The 19,675-nt window shown below is 48.8% G+C and overlaps 1 protein-coding gene across 2 annotated transcripts in view; it reads left to right on the forward strand.

Moving 5' to 3' along the window:
* Nucleotides 1–19,675, forward strand: part of LOC147012478 (uncharacterized) — a 59,128-nt gene that overhangs the window by 31,519 nt on the left and 7,934 nt on the right. For both annotated transcript variants that reach the window (XM_085856781.1, XM_085856782.1), the window contains exons 4-10: nucleotides 13,623–13,742; nucleotides 14,969–15,149; nucleotides 15,978–16,051; nucleotides 16,920–17,073; nucleotides 17,620–17,694; nucleotides 17,783–18,181; nucleotides 18,327–18,439. In XM_085856781.1, coding sequence (XP_085712907.1) covers nucleotides 13,623–13,742; nucleotides 14,969–15,149; nucleotides 15,978–16,051; nucleotides 16,920–17,073; nucleotides 17,620–17,694; nucleotides 17,783–18,181; nucleotides 18,327–18,439 — 1,116 coding nt within the window. The remainder of the gene's footprint in view (nucleotides 1–13,622; nucleotides 13,743–14,968; nucleotides 15,150–15,977; nucleotides 16,052–16,919; nucleotides 17,074–17,619; nucleotides 17,695–17,782; nucleotides 18,182–18,326; nucleotides 18,440–19,675) is intronic.

Genomic DNA, 19,675 nt, shown 5'->3' on the forward strand with positions numbered 1-19,675 from the left:
TGATGAGCATTATTTCCCTCAGATGGTACTGGTGGCCAAAAATTACCGGGTCTGGCTCATGGCCTATCTTTAGTGTATGCTTCCCTTCCATACCTTCCCTCACTTCAAATGGCATGGTAGCTGACTCTGCTCTTGAGAGGGGTGAATGCCTCAATATGTTGTGTTTCCAACCACTCCCTCTCTGTACCCATCCTTCCCAGTCATACCCAATGCTCCTGAATTCTGTCTTTTCCAACTGGAAAGTTGGAAAAGTTTCTAGCAACCATAGATTCTGACTTTGCAACTGGATCGGACAGCATCAACTCACGTCTCCTAAAAACCTGCTCTGCTGCTCTTGTGCATCCTCTCTGTGCCCTTTTCACCCTGTCCTTTACCACAGCTCATCTTCCATCTGCTTGGGAATCGGCCAACATCACAGCGTTGCATTAAAAAGGTGCTACAATGGATCCACTTCACGACAGACCAATTGGCTTACTTCCATTCATCAGCAAGATCATGGAATCGATCACAGTTGACATAAAATTATTCCTTTTCTCAAACAGCCTCATCTCAGATCATCAATTTGGGTTCAGATCTGGTCACTCTTCCTTGGACATGCTGCTTCGGACCCTCCCAATAATGGATGGAGGTCTTCAATATCAGACGTGATATCAGGACCATCTATCTTGACATATCTCGAGCTTTTGATGCAGTCTGGCATCCTACCTTGCTCTCCAAACTGCCTATGGAATCCAACGTCAACTTCACTCTTGGATTACTGACTTCCTTTCCTCTTGTAGCCAATGTGTAGCTCTCAATGCAACCCTTTAATCTCCTCTTCCTCTCAAGGCTGGAGTACCCCCCAAGGCAGTGTTCCAGGCCCCATTGTATTCCAAATCTTCATCAATGATCTTACTAAATCTCTGTGTGTGGCTGTCTCGCTCTTGCGCTCTCTCTGTCTTGCTCTTGCGTGCTATCTCTATCTCTTCTAGTCTCTCTCTTCTACTCTCTCCTTCCACTCTGCTGTTGGTGTTTCCCCTTCTGCTGTTCCCTTGGTTACGTTATGTCCTGATTTGTTATCTGTCATAGCTGTTTCAAGAGAAAATAAAAATAAAAACAAAACGACCTATCCCCCTTTTTATACGCCTGATATATATATATATATATATATATATATATATATATATATATATATATATATATATATATATATATATATATATATATATATATATATATATATATATATATATATATATCTCTTCTTTTTCTTCTTCTTTCGGCTGCTCCCGTTAGGGGTCGCCACAGCGGATCATCCGTATGATCCGCATTGTGATTTGGCACATGTTTTACGCCGGATGCCCTTCCTGACGCAACTCTGGTCGCCTCTTACGACACAGGGATATGGTACACCTATTTTAACCGGGGTATACACCGGCCCAGTATACTGGTACTCATTTCGCCGACCTCGGAAGGATGACAGGCTGAGTCAACCCCCTGGTGTATTAATTCAGTGGCCCAACGGGGCTTGAACTCAGGACCTTTTGGATCCCAAGCCACTGCCCTAACCACTGCTCCAACACCAGGCTGCCAGATATATATATATATATATATATATATATATATATATATATATATATATATATATATATATATATATATATATATATATATATATATATATATATATATATATATATATATATATATATATATACATACATATACATATATACATACATATATATATATATATATATATATATATATATATTGTTGTGGTTACCAGATTCGCAAACCACCATTCAGGTCCCTTAGGTGAGGTATCTCGGTAAGTACATGTGTAGTTAGGCCCGAACCCGTTGTCTAGTGGGAATACATGTCATTTATGCGAGCTGCGACTCTTCAGGATAGCCGTTTTTCTTTTACTATCTTTATTTTGGACCAACCGCCATGATCACAACCACAACATCAACCACCGACCACAACCACCGCTTCACCACAACCGCCACGACCTTCACGCACACCTCACAACCGTAGCATCGCCACCGTTCTTGCCCCGCTGTGGGTACCGGTGTTGGACTCATGCAGAACGCGCGTCGAACAGCGTGTACAAAACCACGGATTTTCTGCTTCAAAAACGGATCAAAAACGACACACGCCCACTTTTTGCCGTCCAATCGGTGAGCGAGGGGCGAATTGGCCCCGCCCCCAGGGCGATCGATATATGCAAATTTGTGGATCAAAAAGCCTTCACGCCCACTTTTTCTCGGGCCAATGGGGAGCGAGGTGAAAGGTCAAAGGGAGGGGGTCAAAGGCGAAGTTACGGGGGGATAAAAGGACGGTGTTCGTCAGTCAGAAGAGGAGAGTCGCAAAGGAGGGTCGGAGAGTCAAGAAGAGGAGAGTCGGAAGCAGAGGGTCAAGACTTCGCGGGCGGTGGAGCTGCTCGTCGTGTGCGTTGGAGTCGGAACGGAGGGGACGGAGCTGTGGAAAGGCGGCGACACCAGACGAGGGAGTGCTCGCCGTGCAGGAAGCTGCACCCGAGGGAGGCCGACAGCGCGACCTGGCCGAGGTGGGAGACGCTCGTCGCATATAATAAAGATCCTCTATACCCCGAGCATCAGCAACCCCTCCTGTTTCCCCCCGCGCTGAGATAGTGCGACCAAGGGGGCCCCTGCTCCCACCCCTGCCAGGCACTGTCCACGAGGCCCGCGGGTTGCGGGCCATCGCCGCTCCGCGTCTCATCACCAGACGGATAGGCCCGACCCGGTCCCTGGCCTCAGGCCTGCCCCATTCTTGGGATTTCTTTTCCTTGGTTTTGGGTATGTGTTGTCGGCGCCGTCTGTGAAGTAGAATTGTATAAGTGTTGCCGTGTGCTCGGTAGTCGGTATTAGCTCTGCACTGTGTTTTCACTTTTATGTTTGCTTTTTGTGTAAATGGAATTGTATTTGTGTGCTTCCCGTGTGCCGCGAATAAATGTGCTTTATTGTTGAACTGTTCTCCCGCTTCGCTTCGTCTTTTCCCCCATTGAACCCTCATCTTGCTTCACATAAAGGGTTGGTAGTGGGCTGAGTACGCCCGATAATTAATCGAACCGTTGAGGTCGACGATAACACCGCTCGGTTATTCTGATAGTACGGAACGGGTCGCTTAAGTGGCCCGTGTCCGAAGTCGACCTGCGGCGAGGTGCGATCGCCCGGTCTACCCTCCGCGTGGGTACTTAGGTAGTTCGAATTTGGCGAGCAACCCTATCCCACGCGGGGGCTGATTGGCTCGATCGCGGTGAGACCGAAAGGTCCACCCGTGACTGGTTCCCGGCGTTAGTCCGAGAGGGTCACGACTGGATTGTCCGTCCGGTGGGCGACGTGCCGCGATTCGAGTTACGTGGCCGTCAGCACGCCGGCGGGCGCGGAATCCGCAACACTGGTGTCAGGTCGTGCGATACAAATTCATCGCCCTCCTCGCGGCACTGGTATCGGAGAACAGGAAAACGGGCTGTCCTGTCTCCGGCTAAATTCACGGGAATCGGTCCAGGGGTGAGAGAAGCGACCCCCGATTCCCTCCAAATTACGAGCGAGCAAATTCACCCTTCACGAGAAGCAAGATGGCGTCTCAAGGCGAGCGGGAGCCGGGGGTATTAGGAATGTATATGTGTAGTAATGTAGAATCCATGGTCCAGGATGGAATCCCCGAGCAGGAAATGTTGATTGTGCAGGAACACGGACTCGCCCAACTGAACCCAGAACCTGAGGTGGGTGCGGCAGCGGCCGCGGTGTATGACACCTCCCCCCCCCTCTCCACCAAGACCCTTCCCCAACCCCTGCCGAAACGGCTCACCCAAGCGCACCCGACATGACCCAGCTATACACCATGCTGGCAAAAATGTATGCGGAAACGACAGCGAAGATGATTGCGAACATGAACAAGCAAATGGACGAAGTAAAAACAAAGATGGAAGCGAATATGAAAAACGAAATGAAAGGCATGAACGAAAAGATCGATGCGAGTACACAGCAAATGAAGGAAAGAACGAAAAAGCTGCGGGGTGAGACGCAGAACATGGGCCGATGCCGGCAGGCGGGCATGAAGGCCGTGACAAAGGAAATAATAATGGCAGAGACACGGGAGATAGAAAAAATAGAGGAAAGACTACACGAGGAAGACGGGGTAAGTGACGCGCACACACACACGGAGGTAGTGGAGGATAATGGGGGTGAGCTCGCGGAGCGTGCAGGGACCCGGTGCGAGCACCTGGATGGCCTCCTCCAGGAACGAGGGGAGGGAGTATTCCCCCTTGAGGCGAGTCACGACCAGGTGAGTTCGGTCGTGCTTTGCGAGGTTGAGGGGACGAGTGCTGTGGACAGGTGCACGGAGAGCTTGGGGGGTGTAGAGGCCCCGGAGACCCTTGTGGGGACACGAATCCCCAGTGTGGTTGTCCCTGTGTGTGTGGTGCAAGGTGTGAGTGCGTCCCCGTGTGTGGAAGCGACCCCGTGTGTGAGTGGTGTGGTGGCGATGGTGCCAGAGTGCGTGCTTCCCAGCACGCCGTGTGTGGAAGAGGCACCGTGTGTGAGTGTCGCCGTGTGTGTGAATGAGGCACGGAGTGCGAGTGAGGCACCGCGGGTTAGTGCCCCCGCGTGTGTGGGTGAGGCACCGTGTGTGGAAGAGACCGCGTGTGTGAGTGTCGCCGTGTGTATGAGTGAGGTACCGCGGGTGAGTGCCCCCGCGTGTGTGGATGAGGCACGGTGTGAGAGTAGTGAGGCACGCGTGAGTGAACGGCCGTGTGCAAGGTCGCTGTGTGCAAGGGAGACCGTGTGTGTGAGAGAGCGGTATGTGAGGGAGATGTCGGTTGGCATGCGGGAGCACGCAGCCGCATCTCCCGGTGTGAATGTGATGGTGTGGACTGTGTGCGTCGTAACACGCAGGTATGCGTGTGTTGAATGGAGACGGAGACGGCGACATGGGAGGAAAGAAAGCCGGGTAGCGGCTGTAGTTGTTTCGGGCACCGTGCCGGGTTCACCCAGCAGTGAGCACGCGGTCCGTGCTGTGCAACGCACGAGACCGCCACGTGCTCGCTTGCGAGAGTGAAGTCCCGGTCCGGAAACGCACGCGGTGGATTTGCCGATCCCGCGGACGGACAAAGTTTAGGCAGGTAAACGGATTTGGACCGGACGGGTTCTCCACGCGATCGTGTGTGTTAAGCTCCAACGGGCAAAGCACATGTGTTCGCGTGGGGAACCCCTCGAGACGTGTGGCTTGTTTTTTTTTATGCGCACGGTGACGTCATGGCTGCACGTGGGGTTGGAATCCGGCAGGAGGGGTATCTCTGCCGGATGGTCCCGTCCAAGGAGGGACGAGGAACACGTGCAGCTGCATGACGTCACGGGCAGGTGCAAAGTGCGCGAGCTCTGAGTTGCCGCGCTGGCGCTGCGCATGTAGAAAAAAAAAAAAAAGAGCAAGCCTCACTTTCGGGTGTACAGGATTCCTGGGCAAGGGGTGAAAGACCCCCTTACCTGGGCACAGGATGGAAACTAGTTAGGGGGAAGGGTTAGCTTAGTTAGACCGACTTCATGGGGCAGGGGTAAGTCCTCATGGAGTCCGTGGAATGGATTAGGTAGAGGGATGATAGTGAGCTTTAGGTTGGGAAATAAAATGAATTTTTTGAGTTAGGAGACAGAGACCGTGACAGACTTGTGAATGTGTAGAGGGGACGTAGTTGAGCTACGTAGTGTTAAAAGGAACGTGCTTTAGTTTAAGGGACGACGTGGGAGCACGAGTTAGTTAGGGGATGTAGTTAGAAGGATGGCAGAGTTCAGCGGTGTGTGTGTTGAAGAGTTGGTGAGTTGTGAGGCATGTGCTTGGTGAGTGAGTGAGGCCAGCGGGTCTGTGTGTGTATGGAGCGAATGGGGAATGCATGGTGCGATGAGTGATTGGGGGGAGGAGTGACTCCCGCCCAAGGGACCCCGGGGTCAGAGTAAAGTGAGTTAGGGGGTTAGTCAAATTGAAAAATGGAGGTCGTTTTGCTGTTGGTGGGAAAGTAGGCTCGAGACCCATTTTGAGGGGTGCAGGAGCCCTGTTTGACGGGCTTGGGAGCGTGGCTGCGAAAGGTGAGTATCGCTGAGAGGGTACCCCGGGCACCAGGCTAGTCGGCCGCGGTAGGCCATGGGCCCATGGGGGGCCGGGATAGAGTAGTGGGCACGGGTGCGCCTGCTTGGTGCGGGGGCCCGGGGCGCCATTAGCCGCGTGGGCAGTGTTGTGGGCACGGGTGACCCTCGGAAAGGGGCCCGGGAGGCCGGCCTGCCACGTGTGCGTTTCAGGGGAGGTGCCATGGGGGGCACTCCCCGGTGTTAGGGAGCTGGTAGGCTCGGAGGCAGTGTAGTGCCCGGGGGTGCCATAGCGGGAGATTCGGCAGAGGGTCGTGCCTGCCAAAGGGAGCCACGTGTCCCAGCCAGGAGACCGTGTGAGGGCACGGAGAGAAAATTGGGGGCGAGGCCCGAAATTGTAAGGACACCAACACAGGCGACGGGAATCTGGGTTGTTAGAACCAATAGTTTAAGCGAGAGGCGCTTGTTGAAAGCCCCGGGGTAGTTTAACAGTTAAATGGTTAGGGTAGATTAGGAGATGTACCCCTCCGCACCATCCATCCCCTCGCTGTCGTTGTGGGCCGCTGGACCCACTTGGTGTTAAGATCGCCGAACTCTGGGGAGGCCATTCTGAGGCTTGAGTTGGGCCTCGACACAGGACGTTAGCTCTCCCTTGTTCCCCTCCGGGAAGGGAACGTAGGGGTTGGGAGTAGGCTAGGTGACAGGATAGGTTAGCCGAACAAGGACGATAAAGGGGGTTAGGGGACGATTTATAGAGGGGAAGTAAAAATAAAAACAACAAAAAAATAAGTGGGGGCTAAATTGGTTTTTCACAAATTAAGGGAGTGGGTATGTACAGTGACAGGCAAAGGCGATAGGTTGGGAGGGAGACAGGTAGGTAGGTCCGAGCCCGCCTTCCAAGTGGCCAGCACCACCGCACTCCCTCCACCAACCTCCACTGAACGGCAAAGGCTGGCCAGCTTCATCTGCTGGCTGTGTTACTTCAAGGCCTGTGCCGGCCCACTTGATCGGCAGCTGTTGTGTTGCTGCAAGGCCTGTGCCGGCCACTTCGTCTGCAGCTGTGGTACTTCAAGGCCTGTGCCGGCCAGTTCATCTGCCCGCTATGTTTGCCTGCAGCGGCCTTCTTCTGCGGGCTGTGTTTGCCTGCTGCCTTTGCCATGCCATGCCCACTGCCCCTGTTCACCAGCCCCCGTTCAATTTTTGCTTTGCCCCCCCTGTTCATTTCCATGTGCGCCAGGATCCGCAAGGCAACAGTTTGCAAGCTGCGAGAACTGCCCTGTTGGCAGCTACAACACGGGCCTGCAGTGGCGGCCCGTGCACCGTGTTTGCGTTCATGCATCCATTCGTTGTGCTCATTGCGTGTGCCACTTGAGCTGGCACGGAGACTGCGTTTGTGCAGCCCAAGCACCGTTGTGGTTCACTGAGTTCAGTTCAAAAGGGAAGGCCTTGGACTGCGTGTGAGCAGCCAGCCACGTTCCCTGTCACCTGCATTGTTTTGAGCCAGAGACTGCATGCGGGCAGCCTGGCTCCCTGCTAACTGCTTTCTTTTTGCAGAGTTCAATGATCCTGGGCCATGGTTTAGTGTAAAATTTGTAAGTTAAGGTTAAGATGTACTGTAAATATGAGTGCGCCCCCCGGCATGTATGTCTTAGCGCCGGCAATTTTATTTAAGTCGTCCGTGTGAGTGAGTTTGTTTAGGTAGTTACGCAGCCCTCAGGTTATTTATTTTGGGGACACGAATACCATGAATGTCGCACTCAGGGATCCGTAGGTAAAATGTACTAGGGGAAAACTACACATGATGGCACACGAAAATTTGACGACTCGGGACGAGTCTGTAAAAAGGGAAGGGGGTAGTGTTGTGGTTACCAGATTCGCAAACCACCATTCAGGTCCCTTAGGTGAGGTATCTCGGTAAGTACATGTGTAGTTAGGCCCGAACCCGTTGTCTAGTGGGAATACATGTCATTTATGCGAGCTGCGACTCTTCAGGATAGCCGTTTTTCTTTTACTATCTTTATTTTGGACCAACCGCCATGATCACAACCACAACATCAACCACCGACCACAACCACCGCTTCACCACAACCGCCACGACCTTCACGCACACCTCACAACCGTAGCATCGCCACCGTTCTTGCCCCGCTGTGGGTACCGGTGTTGGACTCATGCAGAACGCGCGTCGAACAGCGTGTACAAAACCACGGATTTTCTGCTTCAAAAACGGATCAAAAACGACACACGCCCACTTTTTGCCGTCCAATCGGTGAGCGAGGGGCGACTTGGCCCCGCCCCAGGGCGATCGAAATATGCAAATTTGTGGATCAAAAAGCCTTCACGCCCACTTTTTCTCGGGCCAATGGGGAGCGAGGTGAAAGGTCAAAGGGAGGGGGTCAAAGGCGAAGTTACGGGGGGATAAAAGGACGGTGTTCGTCAGTCAGAAGAGGAGAGTCGCAAAGGAGGGTCGGAGAGTCAAGAAGAGGAGAGTCGGAAGCAGAGGGTCAAGACTTCGCGGGCGGTGGAGCTGCTCGTCGTGTGCGTTGGAGTCGGAACGGAGGGGACGGAGCTGTGGAAAGGCGGCGACACCAGACGAGGGGTGCTCGCGTCGTGCAGGAAGCTGCACCCGAGGGAGGCCGACAGCGCGACCTGGCCGAGGTGGAGACGCTCGTCGCATATAATAAAGATCCTCTATACCCCGAGCATCAGCAACCCCCTCCTGTTTCCCCCCGCGCTGAGATAGTGCGACCAAGGGGGCCCCGTTCCCACCCCCTGCCAGGCACTGTCCACGAGGCCCGCGGGTTGCGGGGCCATCGCCGCTCCGCGTCTCATCACCAGACGGGTAGGCCCGACCCGGTCTCGGCCTCAGGCCTGCCCCATTCTTGGGGGATTTCTTTTCCTTGGTTTTGGGTATGTGTTGTCGGCGCCGTCTGTGAAGTAGAATTGTATAAGTGTTGCCGTGTGCTCGGTAGTCGGTATTAGCTCTGCACTGTGTTTTCACTTTTATGTTTGCTTTTTGTGTAAATGGAATTGTATTTGTGTGCTTCCCGTGTGCCGCGAATAAATGTGCTTTATTGTTGAACTGTTCTCCCGCTTCGCTTCGTCTTTTCCCCCATTGAACCCTCATCTTGCTTCACGTAAAGGGTTGGTAGTGGGCTGAGTACGCCCGATAATTAATCGAACCGTCGAGGTCGACGATAACACCGCTCGGTTATTCTGATAGTACGGAACGGGTCGCTTAAGTGGCCCGTGTCCGAAGTCGACCTGCGGCGAGGTGCGATCGCCCGGTCTACCCTCCGCGTGGGTACTTAGGTAGTTCGAATTTGGCGAGCAACCCTATCCCACGCGGGGGCTGATTGGCTCGATCGCGGTGAGACCGAAAGGTCCACCCGTGACTGGTTCCCGGCGTTAGTCCGAGAGGGTCACGACTGGATTGTCCGTCCGGTGGGCGACGTGCCGCGATTCGAGTTACGTGGCCGTCAGCACGCCGGCGGGCGCGGAATCCGCAACAATATATATATATATATATATATATATATATATATATATATGTATATGTATATGTATATGTATATGTATATGTATATGTATATGTATATGTATATGTATATGTATATGTATATATATATATATATATATATATATATGTATATGTGTATATATACGTATGTATATGTATGTATATGTATATGTGTGTATATATATATATATGTATATGTATATGTATATGTATATGTATATGTATATGTATATATATATATATATATATATATATATATATATATATATATATATATATGTGTATCGGGGCGTATTATGTGATACCGGTCGTCCGTCCGTCCGTTCCTGTCCGCACTCTAACTCCCAAAGTTTTCAACTTTCACGTTTCATATTTGGTACATAGGTACAGACTGTGGAAACGGTGTGTGGCGACATACGTTTGTCATCTAAAGTGGTTCCCATGGCAACCAGGATGCTGTTTTCCATGTGGTAGCACAATTCTGTATATACCTTCTTGTTCGGGCATATATTGTGCTCACTTGAGCTCTTGTTTCCATTGAAACAATGCCCCAACATTTGCACATTTGACATTTGCAGCATTTTTTCAGGAACCTCTCCCTCACAAATGGCGTGGTCTTGCTGCACATACATAAACGTGTGCTTCATTGTCTTAGTTAAATCTGACAAAAATTAAAAATGTAACCCTCACCTCAGTTCCAGTTCTGGGTAAACGGTGGCAGCTGCAGTTCGAGTCACATCCCTCAAGGGAAGGCCATGTTATAATCTCTCTAAAAATTGTACATGCTGTTTTAACTTGCCCCATTTCGTTCAATTCTGTACTAACTTTGGGATCGGTAAAGTTGTAGAATAACTGAACACAGTGGTGGGTTAGAAACCGATCGGCCATTTCTTGGAACAAGGGATCCCAGCGCTGAGGCATATGACGCTGGTGAACCTCAGACGTGATGGTATACACCAGTGTACCTTTACTTGAATTACATAGTCATTCATATTGTTGTGGGAATGATCTTTAAGGGTTAATAAAAAAAACTTTAGTACAACGATTGTTATTTCTCAGCACTTGTTTTGATAAGCGTGATGTACTATTTGAGCAGTAGATGTGCATTGTGTGTGTACAGTGAGATGTTGGTTTTTCTATACCCAACTGTTTTGTCCTCCCCTATTCAAACGTGGCTGTACGTTTTTAATGTTCTTATCCTCTGTTTACATGTATTTACAAAGCGCACATGAGAGGTTTGCAGCTCAAGCCATGGGAATGTACAGGTGTGGTGAATCTGCATTGAAATAGCCAGCCATGAGAATCACTGCAGGAGCTGATGTACGGCATGAATCTGCATTGAAGAACGGCTGCTTGGAAAGGAAGGGAGTGATTTGGAGGTCTGTTGGCAGATGCAGCTGAGGCAGAGAGGCACATTTGGGACACAGCTGCTTTAAGAGAGACGTAAAAGCTGAGAGTGGATAATGATGCTTAAGGAGAGCACTTGAGATCGGTGCCCAAGCTGTAAACACTTATTTCTGCAAAGCCACAAGGGCTTCAATCAAGCCGCAATTCCGTAGCTTGATGTTTTCACAGCGGCTTGCACCAGAGAGCTCCCGATAACTCTGCTTCCAGCACTCCTGCACAGCTTACCTCTGGGTTTGAAAGTGACCTCTCGGCGTCATTGTTTGTACTGTAATCCCTGTACTGTATTCTTGGTGAATGAATGAATGGGCCCGAAGATAAGAACCGTTAAGAAATCTGCATCGCTTGGGATGGCGTTGTGGGTAACTTTTTATTTTTATATTTTGTATACAATGTCGAGGCTCGTATGAGAGCTAACACACAGAATGCACAACAATGAGGGCAGGATAAAAGAGGGGCGGGAGAGGGAGAGACAAAACAGTGGAGAACAGAGACTTTAGGAGATCTGTGGAAGGGAGAGGGATGGGGTGGGGTACACGGGGTAAACAAGATGGACACTACAGGAACTTTCAGGACCTTACATGACAGGGAACTTTCGGGACCTTACACGACAGGGAACTTTTGGGAAGAAGTTCACTTGGAGGAATACTGTGTTGTTTTTTTGACAATTTGCTGTGGTTTTGGGGGGTTTTTTTTCATTGTTGGTAACAATCCATAAACTGTTACTCCTGTCTGCCCTTTATTCTTGCTGTACGAGTGGTTGAGTTTTACCGAATGATGCACTTTAAGGTGCCGATTGTGAAAAGTGACTAGCGCTTAGTAAAGTAACGTATGGTGGGTCATAACAAGTCGCTTAGTTTTTCATCTGACTGGCGCACCTTGCGAGGACATAACACTCAGTCGGCTTTGTGCCCTTTGACAAGCTATCAGGACTTAAGGTCTGTAACCTTGGTTTTGGATGCCAAACCCAGCTGGTGGCCATGGCCGGTCCACGTGATTTGGTCATTTCCCTGACCGGTGACGTAGTTGTAACAATAGTCATCAGTGTACCTTTACTTGAATTACATGGACATTAGACTCCGAGAGGCGCACACAAACTCGCCTCTAAGCTATCTCGCCTGGACTTGAATCTCAGTCCAGCTATAAACTGTCATCGTGTGTTTCACGCTGTGCATGGGAGCAGTACCACAAGAGGAAACGGCCATGTCCGTGCATGTACACTGCAGTTCACATTGGGTTTTAGAGGAGAAGACATCCCCCTCTCTCGTCTCTTGGCCTCATCGCCATTCTCCCATCTGAGCCAAGACCCTGTGCCATGCCACACCGACCTGCATGACACCAGCTTCTGCCTGCCTAAAGTCCTCACCTGCTCTCCATATTGTTTTATGAATCTGGTATTGTCGGTGTCGTAGTTGGGGAAGGAGGGGGTGGGGGGGTGGAATGGTTTCTTCCTTTGTACATAAGATCATGTTAATTTCCTTCCCTCCAGCTCTCTCTGTGTTTGTCGACCCCCTGGTTACTTCCCTGTTTATTTATAGCATCCTGTCTATCCTTGTTCCCCAAATCCCTTGCAAACAAACATTTAAGTGTAAGAAATGTTTTCCCTCCTCCCTGCTTTCCGTGTGTGACCCACCACGCATTTTGGTTTCATTCGGGCAATCTTTGGGGTGTTGTAGATGGTAAAGCACATAGTATGATTACATGCACGCAGTAACATTCGTTTCGGCTGTTTGTGGGTGTCTTGGACCCTCAGATCAGATGGTCTGTGTTAATGGACACTGACATAATACTTCACATGAACATGGGGTTTTTTTCTTTCTTTCTTTCTATGCCTCATGAGCTGGGGGTTCTGATGGGAATACTAACAGAACAAACTGATCTCATCTTCGAGGAATACTAGACGTTATCAAGGTTAATGTCAGACTATTTTGGCAGAAAAATCGATTAGTAGGTCTTGTCCACAAAGGTGTTCTGCCAGTATGGGAAGCAAAATGAAACGTCTCTTGCTGTAACGAAGGCTTTACACCCAAAACTTGAGCTTCTATTTGCTCCCGTGGTGATCGTTAGCACATCTCTGTTAACATTGCTTGATTTAAAAAAAAAAACTATTATTCATCTTGACCTAACCTCGGACCATCTCGGTCCACATAGGCACTCTCGACACCCATCTTGTGATTGCCTCAGCCTTTGGTCAGTCCAACATGTCCCTCATTCGAAATAAATGGATGTTTGAAGGATTCTTTTGTTAAAAAGCACTCTTGCCTATTTGGAGCATTGTGTTTTTCATGAGTGACATGTCAATCAAATCGATCTTGCTTTTCACGGAACACCTGAGGATGGTAACTGGAAGCCCATGATCTTTTCTCCATTTGAGATTGCATGGATCGGAAGGGCTGCAATGCTTGTGCCCACGTGGAAGCGTCGATGCTCTCAAAATGGAAATTTGCATTGGTTGTGAATTAAGATAGCCCCAAATCGTTATGGATTGAGATGTCTTTGGCCAAGTTGATGGAGAATGAACTGAAAAGGACGTGGTCCAAGACGGTCACGTGCTCATGCACATTGTACACATTCAAGCAGTTTGATGTCATGCTGAGGTTACGTGTCTGTTTGGGGCGCAGGTGGAGAGTGGAAAATATCCAGGTCTTGTGTGGGATGACCTCTCGCACTCCATGTTTCGCATTCCCTGGAAGCATGCTGGGAAACAGAATTACAACCAAGGAGATGGTGCCATATTCAAGGTGTGCACAGCATTTGTACCCTTCCTCCGCTGAACTTGCGCCCCTAGACCTGCACACATCCTCCCATGAACCAACATATTTCCACCCCTTATTTCTACCATTTGATCTCGGCACCATGGCTGTTTTAGCAAATATAAAATGTGTCAGAACAAAAAGGAATTGACAGGTGGTGTATAGGGGTCCACTTATGAACATGTATTTGTTATGAAGATGTTTTGATTAATGGCAATAATGTGATTTTTTTTTTAAATAAATAAATTTAAAAAAATTGGATACAATGTCGAGGCTTGTTTCAGAGTTAACACGCAGAACGTACGACAAGAGGGGCAGGAGAGGGAAAGACAAATCGGTGGGGAACAGAGACATTCGGAGATATGTGAAAGGGTGAGGGATGGAGTAGGGTATACCGGGTAAACAAGATGGACATTAAAGAGACTTTCAGGAAGGAAAGCAGGGAATTCGAAGGAGGTGGATTAATGGGGGTAGAAAAGATCATGGTTTTGGATGGGGGAAGATAAGAGATGGTGGTGAACAGCTGTTTTGAAGAGAGTGTGGGAATTTGTTCCAAAGGTGGGAGAAAAGAGAAATGAGAGTGAAGGTGAGCAGTGATTCTTGATTTTGGTAGTTTTACCAGAAGGGGATTGCTGGTAGACCTTGAGTGCCCTGTGGAAATATGGGGTGGGGGGAGGGGGGTAGGGTGAGGCTGGAGAGGAGACTGTTAAAGACCACTGACCTGCCTGCAATGAGAGAGTGAGAGGCCCAAAGACTCAGCCTCATCGTGAGAATACCAATGATCCTAAATACCTTGGTTTCCACGACGTGAAGCTGAGAAAGGTGAGAGGCAGGAGCACCAGCCCAGAGGGGAGAGCAGTTCTCCATCAGGCTGCAGATGAAAGCTTTCGATGTGGTCAGGAGCTCAGGTGTGCCTAGAAAGATCTTTGCACACCGGAGGATGCCCAATCGGCGATTGATTTTGGAGGCCAGCTTGGAAATTTGGCTTTACCAGGAAAGATCATGGCAGATAGTGAGATGCAAACATTAAAATAAATGGACTTCTTCAAGAGGATTGTTGAGAAAGTGGGGTGGGGGGGAGGAGGAGGAGGAGAAGGAGGAGGGGTTCCAGACCATCCTTCAGAGAGATATTTCATTGGAGGCTTTTCAACGGCCGGGATGTTTTGTTTGACCTGCATTGTTGAACAAAGTGAAAAGCTAAACATTATGTGCAGGCATGGGCGGTGTACCGTGGTCGGTTCCACGAAGGTGCAGACCAAGCAGACCCCCCTGGCTGGAAGACACGTCTTCGCTGTGCCTTAAACAAGAGTCCTGAGCTCTGCGAGGTCACGTCACGGAGCCAAATGGACATTTCCCACCCATACAAAGTGTACCATATCGTCGCATCTCTAAACGGTACTTAAACCCACAATGATCATGTTCTACTTGTCCAGCTAATTGTCTTAATTGTACAATATTGGTGTATACACATCATTATTATATTCCTTTTTTTTCACATCAACATTAAAAATTAATTTGTACGACATGCTTGTTTAAATTAAATTAAATTAAATGTATCTGAACGCCTTTCTTGGGCGAGCATTTCTGATGTGGATGTGTTCAAGCTTTTGACTTTTTCTGGTATTATTTCCTTTGTGGGCTGGTAAGGATCTAGAGGTATGTTCACCCCTCTCTGAGCCGTCTTCCCGACCCAGCTATAAACTGCCATCCCGGTTGTTTCACAGGCAGGGCGATGCATCAATGTGTGGGCCGTCTCAAGGATGGACGTTGAACTTGGTGTCCTGTGTGCCAGCATTATCCATGGTGTTCGATCTCATGGTGTTCCATCGAGTTATTGCCAGTGCCCCAAACAAGTTAAACATCCCTGCTCAAATCTGTCATGTCTGACCAGCCGGTTCGTGAAAGACATGGGCCAACATTTTTCCCCGTCTGACCCCACGAGATAGAACTAATTGGGATTTTCTCAAGAAGAAGTTGAAGAAGAAGTAGTGGTAATAGTATTTTATAGTGTGCTATTCTGCAATCTCCTGCCATTTTATCCAAGCGGTACCTCATGAGTGCTCCGTGTATTAGTTGGTGACCTTTGGAGGCCACATTGCTTTCCTCGACAGAACTATCGGTCTTGTCTCCACTGATCGAATTCCCGACGTATGGTACACAAGTTTACAGGAAGTGTGATTTGCTCACTCCGTTGCGATTTGTTCCCCTCAATTCCCCCCACAGTGCTACACGGCCATAAATTAGGTGTTTTCTGCACTCAAAATGACAAGGGTCACCTGGTGTCCTCACCACAACAGGTACTCTACACTGTGAACCAAGTCTCCACTGGGGTCTCAAACTTTATCTTGTCTTGTCTTTCCCCTTTTCTGATTGGGTTTGTGCTGCCTTTTGGCTTGTATTTAAGGGTTTCCAGCAGAGGTGAGTTTTTCTCCTCCCTCGACCCCCCGCCCCCCAACGCCAAACCCCACATGTTTGTTTTTTTCACTAAAAGGAGTTCATTGTGATTCCTATGATCAGGATTGTTTATGGATTTGCACTTTCTGCCTTTTCTTTTTGTGTTCTCTCATCTTTAATAATAAAAGCCTGGTGTTGGCTTAACAGTTAAGGTGGTGGTTTAGGCTGCCTTAAGATCTTGGTCTTGAGTTTGAGACCCTGTCATTCCGATATATAACACCAGGTGGGTCGACTTAGCCCGTCATCCTTCCGAGGTCAGAAAAATGAGTACCAGCTTACTGGAAACGGGAGGCACCACATCAGTGGCACAGCCGTGCTCCCAGCAATGATGCAACCAGCAGCCACAGGCTGCGTATAAAAAAATATCTTCAATAATATTTTGATACCCTCATACTTTTACATATCTGTTTCTTTCATCATGAGAATTCCCAATGGAAGCACACATTCGTGTTGTGCTCCTTTGTGTCCTTAAAAGTCAAAATATTTTTGCAACAGGGTATTCTAATGTTGACCGTATCAGGTACGTTTGGCTGGAGCTTTGTGGTACTTGATTGTGTACATGTTCCATTGCTTCACATTGGACTGCTTTTATCTGCCCACCCCCCACCCCCCATCCCCGGCCCCCTGTCCTGCCCCCTCCCCTCAACCATCAAGTACATCTCGTTTATCTTCCAAACGATAGAAAAAAAAACCAGTTTGTTTCTCTTCCAGCACCTCGTAGCTCCTGCTGCACAGAACGCCCTTCCTCCTTCGTTTGATTCCCTCAGCACGCCCACGAGTTCCACTCATCTTCCTGTCCCGATACCAGCAATCAACAGCATCTCAACCACTGCAACGCCGGCCGAGACCACCACTGCTAGATCGAGTATGTTTGGTGTTTGTGTGTCTTCCTGATTGTTACCACCGTTTGTTTTTCTGATCAAATAAAGCTGAACTTGCATCCAAGGGAGCTTAAAACCAAGAGGAGGCTGTTTGATCCACCAGGCCTGTGCCATATCCATATTCCAGCACTCCCACCTGTTCTGGTTAATGTTAATTATAAAGCGAACCTCAAATGGAAATTTGGTCAGGGTATTGTCACGCAATGGTCTACTCTTTTCAAAAGATGTGCTGTGGGAGCTTTCACACCAATAACATGAATGCAAATGTGCCAGCCGGCTTTGCTTTCCTCACCAGGTGTGCATGCTCCAAGATATAGTGCTTGCTTATATTGCATCAAAGTGGCAGTTGTAGTTGGGTCTGACCGCCATTGGAGATCGCTCGATGATCTACAAAGTGTCGATCGAATTGACCATTCGAGCAGATGTAAAAATCAATTGCAACACCCATGGTGAGATGAGCGGACATTTTGTGGGTTTTGATATTACTCTTGGTAAACCCCTTAATCTCCCCCCTGCCCTTCTCTCTTTAGGTCCTGTTCCTCTCTCCAGCCTGCTCAGCGACCATGAACTCCCTCCTAACATCATCGCTGATGTTTGCAAGCAACGTGCGTAGATCTTGAGCCAGCATCAGACGTGTATCTTTCCAAGTTTGCCCAAGTGATGAATCCCATTATCTATTTCTTTTCCTCGCAGGACACTGGCTCGATGTAACGGTGGCATATCGTGGTCGGCCCCTTCTCTTGGAGCGTGTTTATGCACCACATGGGTTCCGGCTTCTACCTCCAGGTTCCACAACCACCGTGGCTTCCAATGGCCCCAAATTAATCCCGCTGCCCTCTGTGGACAACCTCACCACACCACGATTACGCGAGTCTGCTGAGACTCTGGTCCGTTTTGTCACTGGCGGGGTCAATGTATGGCTCAAAAATGGTAGTGCTCGGGATTGTCTTCCTACAGTTTTAGCTCTAAGGCATTGCCGAGCCCAGGTTTTCTTTGCCGGAGGTATTGGCCTGTCGTCTCAACCTGGCCAGGCCACCAAACTTCAACGAGGGGTGGAAACGACTATCTTTGACCCACACGTTTTCCAGCAAAGTGAGGAAGGGATCATTGCATTGGGGTGTCTGTAAGAAGTTACTGACAGCCATTTTGTTTGGTACCTTAAGAAAGCTACATGTTGATGGATACTTGTAGAGAAAAGGTGTAATTATGAAGGCTTGCTTCCTTGTCTGTGTTGCAGGATTGCAGCAGTTTGCTGATGGGTGGGGTCCGGCCCCAACCTTGGAAGCGGTGCTTTGTCTGGGTGAGGCTTTTACCCCTGGCGATGGCCGCCGGCGACTCATCACAATCCACGTAAGCATCTGCCCCTCCCATGTCCCATCAGTTTCATTAAATGTCGGTCATTGTTCCAGCTCAGCTGTTTCACCATGGTGCTCCACCATGTCTCTCCAATTGGTGCCTGGGCACACTTGCCTTAAACAATCCATTCATAATTAAGCACCATACTTAAATACCAGTTTAAAACAAGCTGAAATGAGCGAAGATCCTCGTCCTCTTAATGATGACGTCATAAAAACGAATATGACGTCATTGTGATATATCAGGTTTGTGATAAATTATCTGTGCTAATGCTCGGCTTGATTCCCGCAAACAAAATTCAAACAGCTTGCCTAGTTTCGGAGATAATGGTATAGGCGATTTCCATTAGCGGCGATATTATGACGTCAACTTTTTTTCTCGGAAGAATTTCCAAAATCGGAGATGGTTACTGCCTGCGCGTGGGCTTTCTGCATATACATGGCAAGTTTCACGAAGATCCGGTGATAACTCTCGGTTGTGAAACAAAAAATAGGAATGACGTCATAAAAATTGATATGACGTCACAGTGATGTATCATATGTGTGGCAATTCATCTCTGCTAATGCCCTGTTCGATTCCCGCAAACAGAATTCAAAAAGCTTGCCTAGTTTCAGAGATAATTTTTTAGGCGATTTCCATTAGCGGAGATATTTTGACGTCATAACTTTTTTTCTAGGACGAATTTTCAAAATCGGAGATGGTTACTGTCTGCACAGGGTGTTTTTACATATATATGCCAAGTTTCAGGAAGTTTCGATGAAAACTGTAGGCTGTAAAACAAAAAAAAGTCCACAAGAACAACAACGTGAGTAAGACTTGGAGATCCTCCGCGAGGATCTAAAAATGCAGCAACAAACTCTGGAATCGTCTACTCCAGATGCACGTGTGGGTCATCTGCTGCTAAACCTATAAACCACAGAAATTGGTGCTTCATTTGTGTGAAGGAACGTGATCACGAGGGTTAACATAAAGTCCTGCGTGAGCATGAACGAGGAGAAGAAGATGAAGAACAACAACGTGAGTAAGACCTAGAGATCGTCCACGAGGATCTAATAAATAAATATTTAAAATGCTCTCTCTGGCTTGTCTAACCACAACAATGTGGAACCAAAGAGGAACGTGTGTATATCAAAACTCTCAAACACTGTGGGTATGCTCATCTTCACTGTGGTTGTTCTGAACACAGTTTTGTATTACAGACAGTCATGTTTTGAACAAGACGAGTGCAGA

The sequence above is a fragment of the Eptatretus burgeri genome, chromosome 15, assembly GCF_056783735.1.
Source record: "Eptatretus burgeri isolate ZD-2024b chromosome 15, Ebu_testis_v1, whole genome shotgun sequence".
Classification (NCBI taxonomy): domain Eukaryota; kingdom Metazoa; phylum Chordata; class Myxini; order Myxiniformes; family Myxinidae; genus Eptatretus; species Eptatretus burgeri.